Source organism: Equus asinus, chromosome 21, assembly GCF_041296235.1.
Source record: "Equus asinus isolate D_3611 breed Donkey chromosome 21, EquAss-T2T_v2, whole genome shotgun sequence".
Classification (NCBI taxonomy): Eukaryota; Metazoa; Chordata; class Mammalia; order Perissodactyla; family Equidae; genus Equus; species Equus asinus.
The window spans coordinates 86,552,421-86,572,091 of NC_091810.1; the positions used below are offsets into that span (position 1 = coordinate 86,552,421).

The 19,671-nt window shown below is 50.3% G+C and overlaps 1 protein-coding gene across 2 annotated transcripts in view; it reads left to right on the forward strand.

Moving 5' to 3' along the window:
• Window positions 1–19,671, forward strand: part of CLSTN2 (calsyntenin 2) — a 563,982-nt gene that overhangs the window by 531,449 nt on the left and 12,862 nt on the right. For both annotated transcript variants that reach the window (XM_044754268.2, XM_014852007.3), the window contains 7 exons: window positions 3,048–3,214; window positions 11,584–11,732; window positions 13,719–13,936; window positions 17,594–17,764; window positions 18,229–18,374; window positions 18,502–18,625; window positions 19,330–19,514. In XM_044754268.2, the coding sequence (XP_044610203.1) occupies window positions 3,048–3,214; window positions 11,584–11,732; window positions 13,719–13,936; window positions 17,594–17,764; window positions 18,229–18,374; window positions 18,502–18,625; window positions 19,330–19,514 (1,160 nt within the window). The remainder of the gene's footprint in view (window positions 1–3,047; window positions 3,215–11,583; window positions 11,733–13,718; window positions 13,937–17,593; window positions 17,765–18,228; window positions 18,375–18,501; window positions 18,626–19,329; window positions 19,515–19,671) is intronic.

Consider the following 19,671-nt stretch of genomic DNA (forward strand, 5'->3'; position numbering starts at 1 on the left):
GTTCCCCCCCCCCCCAAGGGTTTAGCTTTCGGGAAACAAAACTGGGGAGAGACTCAGCTTCAAGCCCCATGCATTCTTCTCCCTGTCACAACCCTTCCTGTGGCCATGAGCACAAACCAGAGATGTATTTCAATGGAGGGTAAGAGGGGAGAAATTAAAAGACCGGAGACTAACATCTCAGAAGTGCTATCCTGCCACTTAAGTATTAAATAGAATAGCACATGAAAGAACTTGCCATGTTTTAAGGACCTAATAAATGATGGCTATTGTTTTTCCCCTATGATCTGTTGGACACATTATCTATATCCTTTGTTTGGAAATTAATCATGCACTGTCTTAGAATATCTATTGTACTGCCAATTTACTCTTATATTTTTATTTTACTTTCCCAGTGTCTATACTTTATTCTCCCAACTAAATGTAAGCTCTTGGAGAGCATGGTCCACATCTCATAATTAACTGAATCTAACAGAAGGCTAGGCATACAGTAAACACTTTAAAATGTGTGCAGATCTCACCTCAGGAATCCAAAATCATGTTCACAAACATTTAGAGAAGGTTCTTTGTGTTAGAAGTCAGGTTATTTTTTTTTCTTAAAATAATTCATGAGCATGTGTATGTCTAAATGTTAACAGAGGCACCATGTGGTGTAGGCAGCCACCCTAGATGTTAAAAAAGAAAGAGATTTTCAGTGTGTCTATTATTTTTCAAAATCCTGCATTTGCACCCTGAGTGCAAATATATTTCAGAGTTTATGCTGGCCTCCTAATGCCAAATACTAATTGAATTGATTTCCTGGAGCTGCGTCCCTAATAAATGGAATGCATCACGGATCTGGGATTCTTGAGTCAAAAATACAGAAGATGAATGTTTCGCTGAGAGAAAACAGTGTGTAGGAAAATGTTTTAGCATCCAAGAGAGTCGCAAAGTTTGGTCTTTGAGGATGGAGCTGCTGAGTGAGCAGTTGAGCGGGGCTAGATGATGGACCACAGTGGGCTCTCTCTCAGCCTCGCTCTAGACTGGGCTGACCAGCCCCGGCAGGATGCTCCAGCTGGTCCTGTGCAGGGATGGCCGTACTCACACTGTCGAGACACACACTGCACCACTTCCTACTTGTGTGGTCTTGGGCCACTTACTCCTCCTCTCTAAGCCTGAGTTTGCTCATCTGTAACTACAGAATATGTACCAACCTCCCGAGACTTTGATGAAGATTCAATAAGATGATGTATGCTGAGGACTGCACACATGTTGGAAACATAGTTCACATCCAGGAAATGATAGTTATTGTATCTGCTGCTCTAAGGGGCTGAGGGCGGGGAGAGGGCATGGTGGGCGGGGGCTGAGGACAGGGCAAGCACATGGTGGGTGGGGGCTGAGGGTTAGTTTTCTGTGAGCCACAGGGGTCAGGGGGCTTAAGGGGCCTTGAAGGACTGGTGGGATTTGTGTATCTGAGCAGTTTGGAGCTGGTATCTCAGAAGGAGGAAGAATGGGTGCGTGCAAACATCAAGGATTGTATCAGTCTGGGCCCAACCAGGAGAGAGAAACCACACTGTAATTTCAACAGGGAAATATAAAGAATTATTAACCATAACATAGGATTGGAATAATGAAGGAGCGGCTACTAACAAGTAGAGAGAACTCTAAAGCGTAGAGAGAAGCAGGCATCAGGAGCATCCACACCCCCAGGGCTGGGACAGAGCACCCTAGGGAGCTCCCTCCACCCCATCCCCACAGCCTGCCGTCCAGACTTGCTGACACAGCATGGCTCACTCAAGGACAGAGAAGTGCAGAGGCACCATGGTGTAGGGTGCTGGGAAAGTGTCCACAGGGTGGTGTCTCAGTGGAGCACACTCTCCTGGGAGAAGGTGCTGGCTGTGCATTGCAGGAGCCAGGCCCTGGGGAAGCAGCTGGAGCTGAGAGAGTGCAGAGAACCGGGAGGCAAACACAGAAGTGTCCCCTACAAGCAAGTGGAGGCTCAGAGAGGTTACAAAACCTTCCCAGGACTTAGCAAGGTTGGAATTCAATCCAGATCCCCGTTTCCTATATGTCCTGCCACCTCTCTGAACAGAAGTGCAAGATCAAGGGTAAGTCTGTTGGAGTCGGCTGCCTGGAGACGGAAGGGGTCTGTGCCCATGGAGTCAGTGGGGAAGGCCTCCTGGTGGAGGTGAGGATTCAAGATGGACCTTAGGGGAGGGCTGATTTGGAAAACCATGGAGAAAATGGGAGAAAGTGAGTCTCAGGCTGGCTTTGCAACATGAGCCTCATTGAGCAATTTCACACGTCCAAGAGTAGACCCCAGCCCAGACAGGATGCAGCTGAGCCAGTAGAGAGAACAGGAGAATACAGGAGGTAGGGGATGAGAAGAAAGTCAGAGGAAGGACGGAATAGAGGAAGTCCTTCTATGTCAAAGAGCATGAATCTGGGCAGATGCGAAATCAGCTCTTAGCAAGAGAGCCAGAGCCCGTGGATGGGGTGTCTCTGGGAGTCCTCCACTGCATGCCAAGCTCTCAGCGGAATATAGGGGAGCACATGCCAGCTTTGGAGTCAGACAGACCAGGACTAGAGTACCGGCTCCAGCATTTAGCTGTGTGTCCTGGGGCAAGTCCCTCAACCTTCTGAGTCTCAGGGTTCTTCATGTGTCTGTTGGAAACAGTGATACCGTCCTTGCCGCTTGTTCAGGTGAAGTCCTCAGCAGACAGCCTGGCACAGCAGGCCTTTAATCACTGGTAGCTTCCTTCTCCCTCCTCTTTTTACTCTGTCAGCCCTTCCTGTCTTCTAAGACAGTTCCTGCCTCTGAAAGTAACTGTTTTAAAATTCAGAAATTCCAGGATTCCTAAGTCAGGTGCCGCTGGGGAGTGCCATGGTCTTGGCGGCAAATAATATCTTTGGTTGAGCTTCTGGCCCCTGAGCTCACCACTCGGAAGGAAGAGCTCAGGTTTCGGGGACACAGTCACTGTGTCCTCGGCTCCCTGGCCAGGTGGTGCCTTGAAGCGGTGTTTCAGACTCAATCTCCAGAGGGCAAATAACGGCGCTTCTCTTTCTTTTAGGAGGAGAAGTGGCCAAACCACGTTTTGCCCAGTTCTTCCACGGCAGCCTGGCCAGTCTGACCATCCGCCCTGGCAAAATGGAGAGTCAGAAGGTGATTTCCTGCCTGCAGGCCTGCAAGGAAGGGCTGGATATTAATTCCCTGGAAAGCCTCGGCCGAGGAATAAAGGTAAGGAAGGAGACGGCATCACCTTCAGGAAGACGCCAATTGGTGAGTGGAGGCTGCCCAGCACCAGTGCATCTTGGGAAAGGGAGTCCTTGCCTGTCAAGTTGCACAGAGATGGTGCCACGGGCAAAGGGGCTGCCACGGGGGGAGATTAGCCACCGTGACCCCACCATGGACTTCTGCCATCTCTGGAAATTCCGAGATGAAGCCCTGTGTGCAGTCAGTTCACTACCCCAAAGCAGGCACATGTTCAGTGTCTAGCTGGAGGGAGTTATCACATGTAATTTGTTCCTGGACTAGTGGTTGCTTTGTCATTTATTTGCCCAAAGGAACTGAAGTAGCATGCAAGAATACATTCCAAAAACATAAAAAGTTCGGACCATGTAAAATACGAATTAGAAAAGGAGGTCAACCCAGAGTGGGGTGCAATTAGAAAGCAGAAATGGAGGTGTCTGGGTCTTACAGGGTTAGGTCGAGGCACAGATTGGCCTCCGAGCCATCTCTAGCAGTCAAAGGGAATGTGAGCAGTCATGATTTTTATTATCCACGCAAAATAAAAACATTCGAGTGATCCAAGAGAAGCAAAGATACATCCCGAGAAAAGCTCCCCCCGAGGGGGCAGGATGTGGCCGGCAGTCCTCAGCGAGTGCCTCCCTGACAAGCAGAGGATGGTTATGGCCTCACCTGGACTTTAGGAGTGCCTGCTGGCATCAGGCCTCTGGGTCCTGGTCAAAGAGCAAAGTAAACATCATCATAGCACCACTCAGTCATAGCGGACCCCAGTGAGAGCAGGCAGCCCCTCTGCCTCCTCTCTGAAAGTTGGTTGGCCCACCCTCTGCTTCTGGGGTACAGGCCAGCCTCTCCCAGACCCCCAGGCCCCAGCAGCTGTGAAGCCTTCCCAAGGAGGGCATGGCCAGGGCAGAGGTTTCCCACCCCCCCCTCCCATTGGCACCCAGTGCTGCCCCGTGGAGCTCCGCTCGGGGCCTGCCTCTTCTGCACAGGGGAGTCACCCGTGCAAGACAAAGCCCTCTTAATTACACTGTCCATGTGGGGCTGTGGGGCTGTGGGGCTCTGACTTGGGTAGTCCTGGAGGGGCTGGTGACCTGAGCACAGCCTGATTCTCTTTAAGTCTCAGTCGCTTCAGCAAACATTCTACGGACAGCCATGTGATTCGGTTATGGGCTGAGCAAGACACAAAAATCCATGTCCCAGGGCTGGCCCAGTGGCACAGCGGTTAAGTTCGAAGAGTCCACTCCGGTGGCCCTGGTGTTCGTCGGTTCAGATCCCGGGTGCCGACATGGCACCGCTTGGCAAGCCATGCTGTGGTAGGCGTCCCACATATAAAGTAGAGGAAGATGGGCACAGATGTTAGCTCAGGGCCAGTCTTCCTCAGCAAAAAGAGGAGGACTGGCAGCACATGTTAGCTCAGGGCTGATCTTCCTCAAAAAAAAAAAAAAAAAACAACGTGTTCCAAGCTTCTTGTCTTCAGGGAACTCACTGGCCAAGCAGACGTTTGTGATCCAGTGTGGCGACTGCTACAGGGATCACGAGCACTAACATTTACTGAGGGTCCCCCACGTGCCAGACACTGTTCCAAAAGGTTTATGGATATTGACTCATTTAAGCCCCAGAACAACCCTATGACAAAGGTACCATGAATATTCTCATTTTGCACATGAGAAACTGAGGACTGGAAGAGAAAGGAAACTTGCCTAAGATCCCAGAGCTAATAATGAGCAGAGCCAGAACTTGAACCCCGCAGTCCCACTCCAGAACCCGGGGAAGGGCAGTTCAGGAAGGCTCCTTGGAGGAGGCAAAGTCTGAGCAGAATGTTTCAGGATGGGTAAACCAACCAGGAAAAAGGCAGAGGGTCAGGGGAGAGGGCAGGACGGTGACTCTAGGCAGATGCAAGAGCATGAGTAATGGCAGAGGGGGGACCCATAGTGTGCCCTGGAACTCCAAGAAGGCCACTGTTACAGGTGCCCAGCCTGCAGGAGGAAAGGCAGAGAGCGTGACCAGAGAGGTAGCAGAGGCCAGGTCACGGGGCCTTGCTAACTGTGTTTAGGGGTTTATTTTATTTATTTATTTAATCTGTCAGCAACAGGCAGCCATGGAAGGGCTCCAGGTGGGGGAGCATGATCTGGCAGTTGTGGGGTTATGATGCTCACCCTGGAGACTGGGTCAGAGGGGGAAGACAGGAGGGGTACACAGGCAAGGTAAGGCAAGAATGGCTTTCCACAGCATTGTTTAATGTGTAGTAAACACACGCGTGCACACGCATGCACACACACACAGGTGTTCTTAATAGCCGATCACCCGTCATTGAAGGAAACTCACAAGACCGCCTCTATTGGAAAGGCGGCTTTCCACTGGTCTGTTTCATGGCAGCTGGCCCAGGCAAGCCCCTCATGGCACATTTCCCACAGATATCCTCCTGTGCAAAGCCTGGGGTTCGATCCTTGACCTACTGCTTGTGTTGTTTCCTTAGTGTTTTGTCAATCCAGTGATGCAGAAATCCATCCTCCAGCCCTCCCCTCTCTGATTCTGGATTTGCTCCCTGCCTCTGAGTCGATCTCTGCTTTGCATCATCCCATGTGGCCACAGTTTCAGGATTCCAAGCACTGAGGAACAAATAAGCCCAAGATGCTAGACTTAAAAGCCACGCATTCTTAGAATTATAAATTAGGAACCCCAGCAATTTCTACATAGTAGTCATCACCTGTGAAAAGAGGACGTGCTAAACTAAGTGGCACAAAGAGCTGGGGGTGGGGAGGCTAATCCAACTTCTCAAGATGCCACCTGCTCAGAACCAGTCACTGCAAACGGTTCTTTTCCACCCTCAGGGCGAGGCTGGCAAGAACTAGAGCGGTGTGTGAGAAGTGAATGATAAGACACAATTTACGGCGCACCCACTGGGGCTATTTTAAGTTCATTATCTCTACTCCTCACAACAAATTAAATATTACGACCCCATTTCAGAAATAAGGAGATTGGGGCTCAGGGACTTGTCCAAAATAAGTCCATGCTCTTTCTTCCACACCAGCAACTCAGATTAGAAGGCATTCTTGAACATTATGAAAGCTGCCTTCCTTCCTGCCCTTCCTCCATTTATCCCTCATTTCGTTTCTGAATAATGACTATTCTTTCCCTGCTCCTGGCCTCCTCCCTTCTCTCTGGCTAGTCAGAAGAAGCGAGGTCCTCCTGTGAGGAGGGCAGCTTCCCAGCTGCTCAGGGTGACCGGCGCTGACTCCTCCTCTCCCTCATTTCCCGGACCATGCCTATTTCTGACTACCTCTCCGGCATGTCTGGAGTCACTAAATGATTGGGGTAGCTGCTGTCTTGTATCCACACGAAGCACTGTGGAATAGGCACATTCCTGAAGAATACCCTGTTCTCATTTTCATAGCATAATCCCTGCCAATTTGCCATCTCCACAGAGCGGAAGAGTGAGAAAGAGCGAGAACTTTGGAACAAGACACTCCTAGGTTCAAATCACAGTATGGATATTTACTAGCCGGGTGACCTTGGGCAATGCATTTTAATTCTTTAAGCCCCAATTCCCTCTTGTATAAGATGGAGTTAATATTATTTTGTAGTGATGTTGTGAGAATTGAATTTTATCTATTTTTATATATCTCTAGATGTATATTTTATACATTTATGCATATTAGATATAGACATAGAAAAGATAAACATAGAGATTAAATAGATAAACATATACATATAGATCTATCTCCCCGAGCAAACCTAAGAGACTTTCCAAATCACAGCTCCCTTCTCCTGCTGGGCTGGCACTTGGCGTGGCTGCTGCTCCAGCTTCTTTTGAAAGGTAAGCCTGGGTGACAGTTGTGGCAGAGGAGCCTCTAACGTGGCAAATTTCCATCTGGCCCAGCCCAGAGGGGCTGGCAGGTGTCCAAGGGAACGGTAGGGTGACTGGAGTGCCATGGCCAGTCTGCCCGCGAGGTGCAGACCCAGGCTTTGGGCAGGGACCTCACTGATGTCCCAGCCTGCTAGGTGGCTGATGACACCAGCCAACCCTCTAGGAGAGCAGACCATTGCAGCTTCATGACTCAATGACAGGAATCACCGTGGCTACAGCACAGCTTCCCAGGGGCGAGTGAGCACTGTCACCCTTTGCTAGGTCCCCAGGAAGCCATCTCCTGCCTCTGTGGTAATACCAATAGCATCCTGTGTCCTGCACAACCAGAGACTGACCCTTGGTCACACACACCACAGGGCTGCAAACACTGCAGTTTAAGAAAACAAAACAGACAAACAAAACCTATTTTAGTGGAGGTTTTATTGATCCTGCGAGAATGTTGTTGCCGGCCAGCCTGCCCTGTAGCAGTCCCTGGGATGCTCTGGCAGCAAGACCAGGGTGTTAACTGGAGGTCCAACACATTCCCTAAACCGTCCTCCAGCTGGGGGGGGGGGGGGGGGGCTACAGTGGGAATGTGCCCTCTGTTGACTGCCAGGGGATGCTGCCAATCCATCCTTCTGGGAGAACCGCTTGATTTTCCTGTTCAGCCCTCAGGCGAGGCTCGGAGATCGGCCTCTCCTGCAGCGCTCATGGCCTTCCCTCCCACGTCCGTGTGCCAGACGCCGTGGCGATGCCGAGGAGAATCAGTAACCCCTGCCCCCCAGGTACTCATAGCCTGCTGAGGGAGGCAGACAGGCAGGCAGACAGACAGACAGACAGCAACAGCACCACAAGGCTCTGCTGTAGCAGGGGTGGTGCGGGGCAGGGGACAGAAAAACCTGTGGAACGTAAGTGATGTTTTTAGAAGAACCGTGAATCTGCTCAAATCAGAAACTGATGACTTGTGCAACAGTCAGAGCTAACAGTGACTCCCCAGCGCAGGGCAGCTCCATGGCTGAGCGCACTGAGCTCATGAGGCAGCCGCTTCGAAAGAGAAGCCCGCCCAGAGGCTGACCCAGGCATCGCCCGCGCATATTCCCCGGGGGCTCCCGAACCCAGCACCATAGCTGTGCCTGTGACCAGACAACACGGCTCAGAGGGACGCTGCTCCAGGCTTTGAGGACAGGAGCGACAAGATGGTAGGGAGGGAGAGCCGTGAAGGCAGGGGTGCCAGCCAGGGGCAGAGACTTAGTGCAGACATAATTACAATATTAAGATTTATAATAAAAGCCATCACAGACTGAACACCTTTTAAATGCTAGATACTTTATATATGTTATCTCATTTAAGCCCCAGACAGGGAGATATTAATATCCCCATTATTTTAAATGAGGAAATAAAGTCCAGAAAGGGGAAGTAAATAGTCCAAGGTTGTACTCTATAGCTTGTACCGGAGCTGGAGTATGACAGTCCACCCAGCTCAGGATGAAAGATGCCACAGCCTAGGGGAGAGAGAACCGTGCCTGGGAGGACTGAATTCTTCCTAAACGGGATAAGCAACTGCAGTAGCAAATGACTCCAAAATCTCCACAGCTTAATGCTGAAAAGTTAATTTTTCTCTCACTCTAAGTTGCAGAGGTGAGGCAGGGTTTCTGCCCAGAAGGCCATGGGCCACCAAAGCGGAGGAAGAAAAAGGGTGGAGCATCCCACATGGCTTTTCACAGCCTCAGCCCAGAAACCCCGCCCCACTCCCTCACATTGGCCAGACGAAGTCACATGGCCCCACCCACCTGGCTCAGGGCCACTGGGAAGTGCAGCCTCCAGGATGCCCAGGAACGAAAGGAGAACAGGGTTTGGCAGCACTGATAGGGACTCCCAAGAAGGCTTGACTGAAAAAAGAGTCCCTTTGAGGAGTAACATGAGATGGTACTGAGTAAAATGTGGGCTGGGGGAACCATTCACTCGTTCATGGAACAGGGGCTTACAGGGCGCTAGGACTGGGTTCTGGGATTCAGGGATGATTCCCAGCCCCCGTCCTCAGTGAGCTCATGGTCACTGCACTACAATAATCATCCTGCTATTTCCTAAGCACTATAGGAGCCCAGTGAGGACCAAAATGAGGGAAGCCGGGGAGGTCTTGAGGAGGAGGAAAGGAGAAAGCACTCATGTGATAGCTGAAGAAGACAAAGACTGCGCTACCAGTTGGCTAGGGTCCACAGTGCAAGGGACTTACATGAGCCAGTGTCATCCTTAGTGCTCATGAGATGTCTACTTCCTGTTGGGGTCCATGCACAGAATGAGGAACTCATAAAGACATCAAGACAGAACAGGGAAAGCTAATATAGATAGATTTTTCCCTTAAACTCATGGAAACAGTGTCTTTCATGGTAGAGAAATGCAAATTAAAACTACACTAAGAACCCATTTATCACGTATCAGATTGGCAAAAATCCCAAAGTCTGACAGCATACTCTGTTGTGGAGGTTTTGAGAAAAGAGGCATTCTCCTCCACTGTTAGAGGGAGTGTATCTTGATATAATCCCTAGCAACTGGGAATTTGGCAACATTTGTTGGAATTTAAAGTGCGTATACTCTTTGGCTTAGCAATTTCACTTGTAGAGATTTATTCTACAGATGTATTTACACACTTGTAAAATGTTACATGTACGACAAATTTCATTGTGGCATTATTAGCAAGAGATTGGAAACAACCCAAATGTTCATACTAGGAGACTGGTTAAATAAATTATAGTTTATTTAATTTTAAATAATATTCAGCTGTAAAAATAAAAAAGAATAAGGAATCTTATTATGTACTGACACAGAAAGATCTCCAAGATATGAACTAAGTGCAAAAAAGTAAAGTAGAGTATAGTATGAAATAAGTTACCTTGGTGTAAGAAAGGAGAAAAATGGGAATGCATATCCCTTGACTGTATATTCATAAGAATACTTAAGTGTAACTGTCAGGATAGGCGAGGTTATGCTGCAGTAACAAATGACTTAAAAGATTCAGTGGTTTATACAACAAATTTTGTCGTTGTTCACATTTCATGTCCATTATAGATTGGCTGCAGCTCTGATCCATACCACCCACTGTGAAACCCAGGCTGGTGGACCTCAGGGAGCTTTGCAGGTTTCATGGCAGAGGGAATGGGAGATGGCAAACCATGAGCTGGCTGTTAAATCTTCCACATGGGAGTGAAGCTAAAAATACTTCTGCTGACATTTTGTTGGCCAAGCACATCACATGCCCACTACTGGGTGCAACAGGTCAAAAGTGTATATCCTGCAAAGAAGGGTACCATAAGTCACATGATCAAGCCTGTTGACCATAGGTCAGGCATGAGTAGCCTCTCACTGGGAGGGGAAGCAACTAATTATGAACGATAAGGCAATCTGTCACTGAGAAAATTACTATAACGGTGATTACCTGTGGGATGGGATTGGGGAAACTGGGTGGATGAGAGAGAGGAATAAGAAGGACACTTTCACTTTGCCACTTTGTACATGTATATATATGAACCATATAGATATATTATCTATTCAAAAAACTAAATCATTGTTGCCAAGTAGCTACATAAAAATACATCCATGTCTTTCTTTCCTGTGAGATGAGCATTGGATACATAATCTGAATCCACAGACATGTTCCCTACATCTTATTCATAGCAGTTCCTAATAATTCTTGCTCAGAAGTGTGTCAAGCTCAATAACTCAGACCAGTAGGAAAGCAGTTCTCTATGCTCCATTCAAAGAAGAGGGACAGCCCAGGGCATGCGGGAGAAGCAGAGTCTGGACCTAGTTTATCTAGTTGGAGGACCCAAGTGACTCAGCGGGGAGCGTCATAGTCCCTGGGACACCAGAGGCTCAGAGTGGAAGGAATAGACAGACCTGGGGCAGAGGGCAGGCATGTAAACAGCAAGTGAGTAAAATTCATGGGAAACTAGAGTTTAGCACCAGGAAAGCAAGACCAAGAATCAGATCTAAGAGAGAAGGAAAGCCATGAACTGCAAAATGAGCTTTCAATTTGAAAGCTAAGAAGATGGGGCCTGGGTCAGGAAGTGGAATTCAGGGTGAACTGAGGAGCAGCTCAAGGCCAAAGACAACAACAGCGAGAGGAGCCCAAGCCCCAAGTTTCTGGGCTGTTGGCTGAGGGGGTGGGCAGTCCAAGGGCTCAAAGTTTCTGCTCAGGACCCCAGGGAACCACAGAGCGTGGGTCACCCCCACCAAGGGCTGGGCTGCAAGAGCCTGTGACTGGATTTCAGAATTCCCTCCTGTGGCTCAGCCAATATTCCTGGGAGTTTATAATCCACAGGGGTGTTACAGGGGAGGCTCTCAAAGCCGACCAGGGGGTTAACACAGTCATGAGTTCACACAGCTGCCGTGCTGGCAGATGCCCGGCAGACGCCTGTGCTGGCCTGAGTGGCCTTTTCATGGAGCTGGAGTGTCTCCATGGGACCGTGCACATGGTTGATCATTCTCTCCTGTGACACCCTCTTCTGTCTTCCAGTATCACTTCAACCCCTCGCAGTCCGTCCTGGTGATGGAAGGGGACGACATTGGGAACATCAACCGTGCCCTCCAGAAGGTCTCCTACATCAACTCCAGGCAGTTCCCGACCGCGGGTGTGCGGCGCCTGAAGGTCTCTTCCGAAGTGCAGTGAGTGGACGCGGGTCAGCAGGGCCTGCTGAGGCGAGGGGGGCGGGGGCCCCTTGGGAATGTTCCCTTGCATGACAGAATGCACCCCTCTCCAGCTGGTCGCAGTTTCTCTGTTCTCCCTGTGAGGACGCCCCAGTGGACCTGTGTCCTCCTTCTTAAAGAAAATGTTCTGTTGTTTTCCCAACTGAAATCCAGCTTGTGCTGTCTTATTCTGTTTCTGATCTAATGCCCGGAAGGCACTGCTTCCTGTAAATTCTCAGAGAACTGGGTTTTAAGTGGAGTGATTTAAGGCCACAGTGCCTGGTACGTGGTAGGTGCTTCACAAATGTTTATTAATTGAATTAAGTCGACCAGCCCACCTTTGTAGCACTCCTAAATACTGGGAGCATGTGAGAGAAAGAGCAGGCACGGTTCTTGTCCCCCGGGATCAGAGTTAAATTAAGGAGCTGAGACTATTGCTATGGCCTTTAGATACCTCCCTTACTGGCCTACCAAATCATTTCTCAGCCACAGCAGCTGCCTGGGAGGGCAGCTAGGAAGGGGACCCCAGGAACACTCCTGGGAAGCAGAAGGGGAGTCCGCTGGCGCTTGGAGGCAGGGGAGGGGCCCAGAAAGACAGAAACAAGAGAGGGAAAGATGGGTCTGCTGACTGTCATGTTGTGGGGCCTGGGACAGGTGCCAGGATAAAGCCCAGCTGGCAATTACCTTCAATAGTCCTAGCGATGGTGGAAGGGCTCCCACCTCCACACTAAAGGCCACTTCTGGAGGCCTGGGGTAAGAGCAGGCACCTGCAGGTTGGCTCCACATTGCAGTGAAGAGGGACCAGACCGGCCACTCTCCAGCTCCAGGGCCAGGCTTCCCATAAGCTGGGGAGGGGAGGGATATCCTCTGTAAGCTTTGGGTTTGGTGTAGGAAAGGCCAGAGAAAACTGGGAGCAGGAGCTCACCACCACTCCCACGTCTCACTCACCCCAGAGAAGAGGATGGAGAGGCTCTGCATGGGATCCAGCCCCTGCCCTTCCGTCGGGACCTTTCCCAAAGGATGCAAGAGGATGGCTGCCACCAGCTGGAGGCCTCTGCACATTCCCAGAGCTCCATCTGGACCCTGGCTTCTCCACTGTAGCCTAGGTCTCTGGCCTAAATGACCAGTGGAGAGTGCCAGTGACATGCATGTCTGATGAGGTCTGATGAGCACATTGGATCTGTCAACATTTACTGAGTTCCAACCATGAGGCAGGCTCTGGGGTGGCTTCTTTTCTACACGTCGTCTGCATTTAATCCTTACTACTAGAAGGTAATTAATTATCGTCATCCCCATTGTATAGATGAAGAAACTGAGGCTCACAAGAGTCAAGCACCTTGCCCAGCGTCACCCAGCCCGGGAGTGGCAGAGCCAGGCTGTGGACCCTTGTCTGTCTGCCTTCCCAGGCCTTGCTCTTGTCACACCATTCTGGCAGTCAGATATTTTTGTGGCAGTATATCAGGAAAAAGGAGCGTGATTACACTAGCATTCTGCTGGCATACCTGGAACAGGTGCTCTCATGTGACATCCTCATAGAGAGAGAACATATATGCAGCGCAGGGGAGTCTAGCCCTGGGGTCCCACTTAGTAAGATGGCTGTAAGCAACCAGTTAGACAACAATTTGCTTACCAAATCCTTATGCACATAACAAGCAGTTTCAATCTAATTAAAGTTGCCATTGATTACTTTGCTAAAGGATAATTAAAGGCTTAACAGTTACTTGTTGCTGGTATAGCAAATTCCCATTTCTCCCAGAAGCCAATCTTTTTAAGTCTCTAGATTGCTAGTGTTTTGACTATAACTTGGCTTTAAATTTGAATGTCTGTTGACATCCTCAGAGACTCTTAGGCAGTCAGGATGCCTCGTCAAGGACTAGAGGTGGCTGTATGTATCCTTGTCCACGGCCGATGACAGATGATTTCAGCATCTGCTCTTCAGTGGCGTGACTGCAGCTGTTTTCGCAGGTGCTTTGGGGAAGACGTGTGCATCAGCATCCCCGACGTGGACGCCTACGTGATGGTGCTGCAGGCCGTCGAGCCCCAGATCACCCTCCGCGGCACGGACCGCTTCTGGAGACCCGCTGCCCAGTTTGAAAGTGCCCGTGGGGTGCTCCTCTTCCCCGACATCAAGATTGTGAGCACCTTCGCCAAAGCCGAGGCCCCGGGGGATTTAAAGACCACAGGTATGGGTGCATACTGGGTTGTGGGCAGTGGGCCTTAAATTCTCACAGCCAGGCAGAATCCTACTTCAGGACAACAGCATTGTTCCCCACGGCAGGGTAATTTAGAATAGCAGAACAAACAAACCTGGAAGCAACGCAGATAAATAACAGGAGGGGAATGAGTGGCTTAGCAAGTTACGGGATTCCCATATAAGCCATATGATGTTAGAGGAAAGGCGTTTATGCTAAACGGTAAGTGAAAAAAGGCAAGATGCAAATTACAGAGCATCTACACGTAGAGTGAGGTCAACCATGTAAAGAAAAAAACACATAGGAAAATGCCAAGAAAGAAACACAGCTAATGCTAACAGTGATATTCTCTGAGAAGCGTGAGAAGAGCCAATTTGTTTCTGGTTGCCTTCACGTTTTGCAGCTGCAAAATGTTCTATCATGTGCATGCATCATTTTGATAATCAGAAGGAAAGCTAAAGAAGCACGAAGAGAACATATGACTGCATCTTAATACACCCACAGTAAAGTCAAGTCCTGTTCAGCAATATTAGTCTAAGCTCTCAGGAAACTTTCCGGTCGTTCTTTCCAGCAGTTTCGTTATTGGGAGGGCTGTTCGGTGAAAGCAGAACAATTTGAATTATCTGCCAGGGAGAACACTTAGTTGCATCGAAAGCTACAGTATGTTCTGCTGGTGGGGAGGGAGGAAGGAAGGATAATGAAGGAAGAGAGGGAGGGAAGGAGGAAGGAAGGAAAGAAGGAAGGAAAACCCAGGGCCCAGATCTCTAGGGGAAATGTCTGTGTGAGAACTGTCCCTTGCTGCCTCCTCCAAGAGAAGAATTTAAACTCTCCCCATTCCCCTCCAAAAGCAGCTGCTAATGATGTGCTGGTGCCAGGGGGCCTGAGTCCCTGAAGGGCTGCTCCTATAATAATCCTAATTACCCACTGCCTTAAACCACCCTGGTCCCTAGCGAATGGGGTGCCCCACACAGCAGCCCTCCTGAGCTCACAAAAACAGACGGTGTTTGCCACCTGTCCCAGCAGGCGGTTTCCTAGTCACACTCCAAGGGGCATCAGGTTGTGCGATCTTCGCTTTCTCCCTCATTTGTGGCTAAAATCTGACAGAAAAAGGAAGGGCCTCTGCCCTGGCGGCTGCAGGCTGTAACTGAGAGCATCTGGCTTCGCAGGCCTGGCACCAGCATGCAGGCAAGGTGGGAGAAAGGAGAGCCGTGACCTGGGTCCACAGCTCAGCATCTGGTTGTGAGAGGAGCAGGCAGGTGCACAGCCAAGTGCCCAAGAGCTGTTACTAGTGCTTTTTACATTTCACTCATTGTTAGAATAATCATCATGGTGCCCTTAAACACGCAGGCTAATGGCATTTGCCGCCAGGTGTCAGTGACCCACTCCAGCAGCATCTTCTGCCCCCACTGACCCACTCTGTGCTGTTTCAGCACCAAAGGCTCGGTGGCGGGGGCGGTCCTGCACTCCCCTCTCTCTCACACCTGTGTCAGTTCCCACCTTTGCTCACCCTCCACCTCCCTGGAAGGTCCCTCTCCCTCCCTTTCCCCCATTATGGCTGGCAAGCCTGTCTACCTGCAACACCTCCTTTGGAAGGCCTCCCCCTCTCCACCCTGACCCTGGATGGGGTTAGGGCTCCTGCTCTGTGCACCCCCACCCACTGCTGCTTCCTGTGAAGACACGTTTGCTGGCGCTCGGTGGTGTTATCTGTTTATCACTCCAGACAGGAGCTCCTGAGGGCCCACCCATGGCTGGTTCCCCTCTCAGCACCTGAGCCCAGCACAGACCCTTCCCCACAGTGGGCATCATGGAAACCGCAGACAGAAGATAACTACCTCAGTGCAAGCACAGGAGAACAAGGAGAGATGGCAGGGACAACACGCCCTCTACCTGGTGTGAGCAACCAGCCCGCCAAGTTGGGAGGGAGAGTGAGGAGGACCTAGCCTGACCTGATCAGAACCTGGCCAAAAAACCCCAGAAACCAGAGAAGGCCATTCGAAGTAGAGCTATACATACACTATTGTTAATGATGGACCTTGTAAGCATGTATTAATGTGCTTTTAGATTGTGCCAGCAATCCACGAAGCCACTGAGATTGGCAAGCATTTAAAAATTAAGCATACAAAACCATTTATAATAATACATATCTAGTGAGAGCAAAAATTCTTTTTGTTATCACTAAAAAATTAAACAAAATATGAAGAATAATTCTCTCATCTTTAGTGAATCCTTTTTTAACTTCTATTTTTTTGTTTGTTTTTGTTTTTTGTTTTTTTTGTTTTTTGGAGGAAGATTAGCCCTCAGCTAACTACTGCCAGTCCTCCTCTTTTTGCTGAGGAAGCCTGGCTCTGAGCTAACATCCGTGCCCATCTTCCTCTAGTTTATACGTGGGACGCCTACCACAGCATGGCTGCCAAGCAGTGCCATGTCCGCACCCAGGATCCGAACCAGCGAACCCCGGGCCGCCGAGAAGCGGAACGTGCGAACTTAACCTCTGCGCCACCGGGCCGGCCCCTTTTAACTTCTATTTTTATAAATGTTTTACAATGAACAAAATATATTAGTCCACTTTATAAATCAATAAATATGCTTGTTTAAATGATCTCTGTTCACAAATTTTTCAATAAAAGTCTTCCAAGATCAAAACTATTTGCAGACCTCTGGCCCAGAGGTTAAGACTTAACCAACTGTGGAATCTGAAAGTCATGGTTTCTGTCCCAGCTCCTCCTCTGCTTTCTGTGCAACTTCGGGCACCCTGGGCAATCCACGCCGCCCCCTGGACCTTCCGTTTCCCCATCCATGTAACGAGGATGCTAATGGTACCCCTCTAATGTCTGTCTGTTAGCATTCCGTTTGCACAGTGCCTGGCACGTAGCAAGGACTCCATAATTTTAAGGTAGAATTTTAATTTGAGATTGCCAACCTGTCCAGCATTCAAACACTCAGACATTCCTTTGGGAAATTTGGGGTCATAAAATCAGTCAAGGACAGCTAGTCTGACCAACAGCTTGCCAACTAGACTAACCAATTTACTTAATTATTTCATTATACTAACGATGCAGCTCCCCTTGAGCGGTGTGTAGTAATACTGCTCCATGCCCACCCCTGGATTAGATACTGAGGGGTCAGTCATAGAAGGCGTGTCTGCCTCAAGAACCTCAGAGTCTGCTGGGGGTGACAGAGGCACCTGCCATAACCACAGGGGAAAGCTATGAGAGCACAGGGGAGGGCACTTATCCCTGGTCCCGAATCAGAGCTGTTGCTTATTGAGCACCTCCTGTGCGCCAGAGCTACACAGTGCAGACTGTGTGTTTTCAATCCTCTCAAGACCCATGCCCTCTTCAAGGATGAGGAAATTGAGGAGTTGATAGCTTCTCTAATACTATGCAGCTTCTCAGTAGCAGCGCTGGTACCCGAACTCACATCTTTTGACTACTGTATTTATGCTCTTCACACAAAGTCGTGTGCCCAGCCTAGGGGGCTGCCTGGACATCCATCTGAGCAGTGGAGGTGGTACTTGGGGTTACACAGCCTCTTCTCCTGACCCAGCCTGAAGCTGGGGTGCAGTCCCAGAGGAGGAAGGTGACGTGCCAGGGCTATTCTCCGAGCTATCCTCACACCTGTGTTTTCCATGTGTCTGTCTTCCCACAGCCCCCAAATCAGCAGTCTTGGACAAAATGCTTCACAACTTAGATTTCTGTGACATTTTGGTGCTGGACGGGGACTTGGACCCGAGACAGGAGTGCTTGGAGCTCAACCACAGTGAGCTCCACCAGCGACACCTGGATGCCACCAACTCCACCGCGGGCTACTCCATCTATGGTAAGGCCGTGCTCAGCCCCTTGGCCGGTGGTCTCCTCTCAGAGTGGCCTCGTGCAGGGAGTCATGAGGCGAAGGCGGCTCTGTCTCCTGTGCAGGTGGGGTCAGGTAGGGACCCTTGACCTCAGAGCTTGGCGAGCCCCTCCAGCACCTTGAGGACCTGGCCCACATCCCACTCATAGGGAAATTGCTTTAGAAACTAGGTGGATGCCTTCTCCTATAATGTGTGATCTCAGCAAATATTACAGCAACATTTGGCAGATTGAGGCCAACCAGTCTATATGGGAATCCTGTGGATCAGTTTAATTGGCCCCTTAGAACTTCTGCTTCAGCACGTTGTCTGCCCCCAAACATCTTGAGCTCTCAGCCTGGCCAGTTTCAGGAGACCCACAAACCCCAGCAGCTGCAGCCTGTCTCCCCCGTCTCCTCTTCTGCCTCCTCGTGACAGGCGTGGTCTCTCGGCACAGGTGTGGGCTCCCTGAGCCGCTATGAGCAGGTGCTGCATCACATCCGCTACCGCAACTGGCGGCCGGCCTCCCTCGGGGCCCGGCGCTTCAGGCTCAAGTGCTCGGAGCTCAACGGGCGCTACACCAGCAATGAGTTCAACCTGGAGGTGAGTGAGTCCTGCAGTTGCAGGGGAGCCGGGCTCACCCATATGTCCCCTCCTTTATCCAGGAGGGCTGCTGCCACCGGCCCACCTGCCACTCCTGCTCAACAGCACCTCTCCCTGCTCTCCCCAGGTCAGCGTCCTCCACGAGGTCAGAGTTTCAGACGAGGAGCACGTCAACCACCTGATCGTGCAGCCTCCCTTCCTCCAGTCCGTCCACCACCCCGAGTCCCGGAGTAGCATCCAGCGCAGTGCAGGTAGGTCACCTGGGAGGAGGGACCTCAGGATACTAGGTGGTCATTGTGACTCAAGACCATGCACTAAACAGACAGTTGGGTGTGCAGCAGCCATAGATGCCCAGAACTGAGTAGGGAGCCCGTCAAGGACACAAAAGTTACAGACAATATATAATAACAGGTTTGCACAAAGAGCTGGGCTAGAATTTTGCAAGTCCTCTTAGGCCCAACTCAAAGCTACGCGCTGCCTGAAGCCTTCCATGGACCTTCTATCTGCTCACACACCCACGTGCACCATATTGTCGTCTCCTACCCTGACTTCTGCTCCAGCACTTGCCTGCCATATTGTGTCTCTGTCTGGTGGGCACTTCTGTTTGTCCCCACTGAACTCCACAGTGCCTGGCTCTGTGTGGGAGCTGTCCTAGAATTTGAGGGAAAGAGCAAGAGATAGAAGAGAACTTGGATTTATTGAGCACCTACTATGTGCCCATGTGGAAACTCAAATAGATTATTTCATTTACTCCTCACAACTACCATGGGACAGGAATTATTCAGACCATTATGTAGATAGCAAAAGTGATGCCCAGGCAGAGTAAGGTGCTGACCCAGAGTTTACAGCTGGGAGGGCAGGTTTTAACCTAAACGTGGATGTTTCGTTCATGCTCCACCCAAGACTGAGCTAGTCCTTTGCTCACCATGTCGTGTGGATTTCCTCCTCGTTCCAGTGGTCCCGAGCATCGCCACAGTGGTCATCATCATCTCCGTGTGCATGCTGGTGTTCGTTGTGGCCATGGGCGTGTACCGGGTCCGCATCGCCCACCAGCACTTCACCCAGGAGACTGAGGCTGCCAAGGAGGCCGAGATGGACTGGGACGACTCTGCGCTCACCATCACAGTCAACCCCATGGAGGTGATCCCCGTGCAGGGGCTGGGAGCGCGGGGCAGATGCCTCCCCTCACCCAGCTCCATGTTTCCTATCCCAAAGCCCTGCCCAGCTAGCCCAGCCCCACTGATCCCTCCCTTCTCTGAGCTCCTCCAGCCCTCTCCACCTGAAGGGACGGAACTTT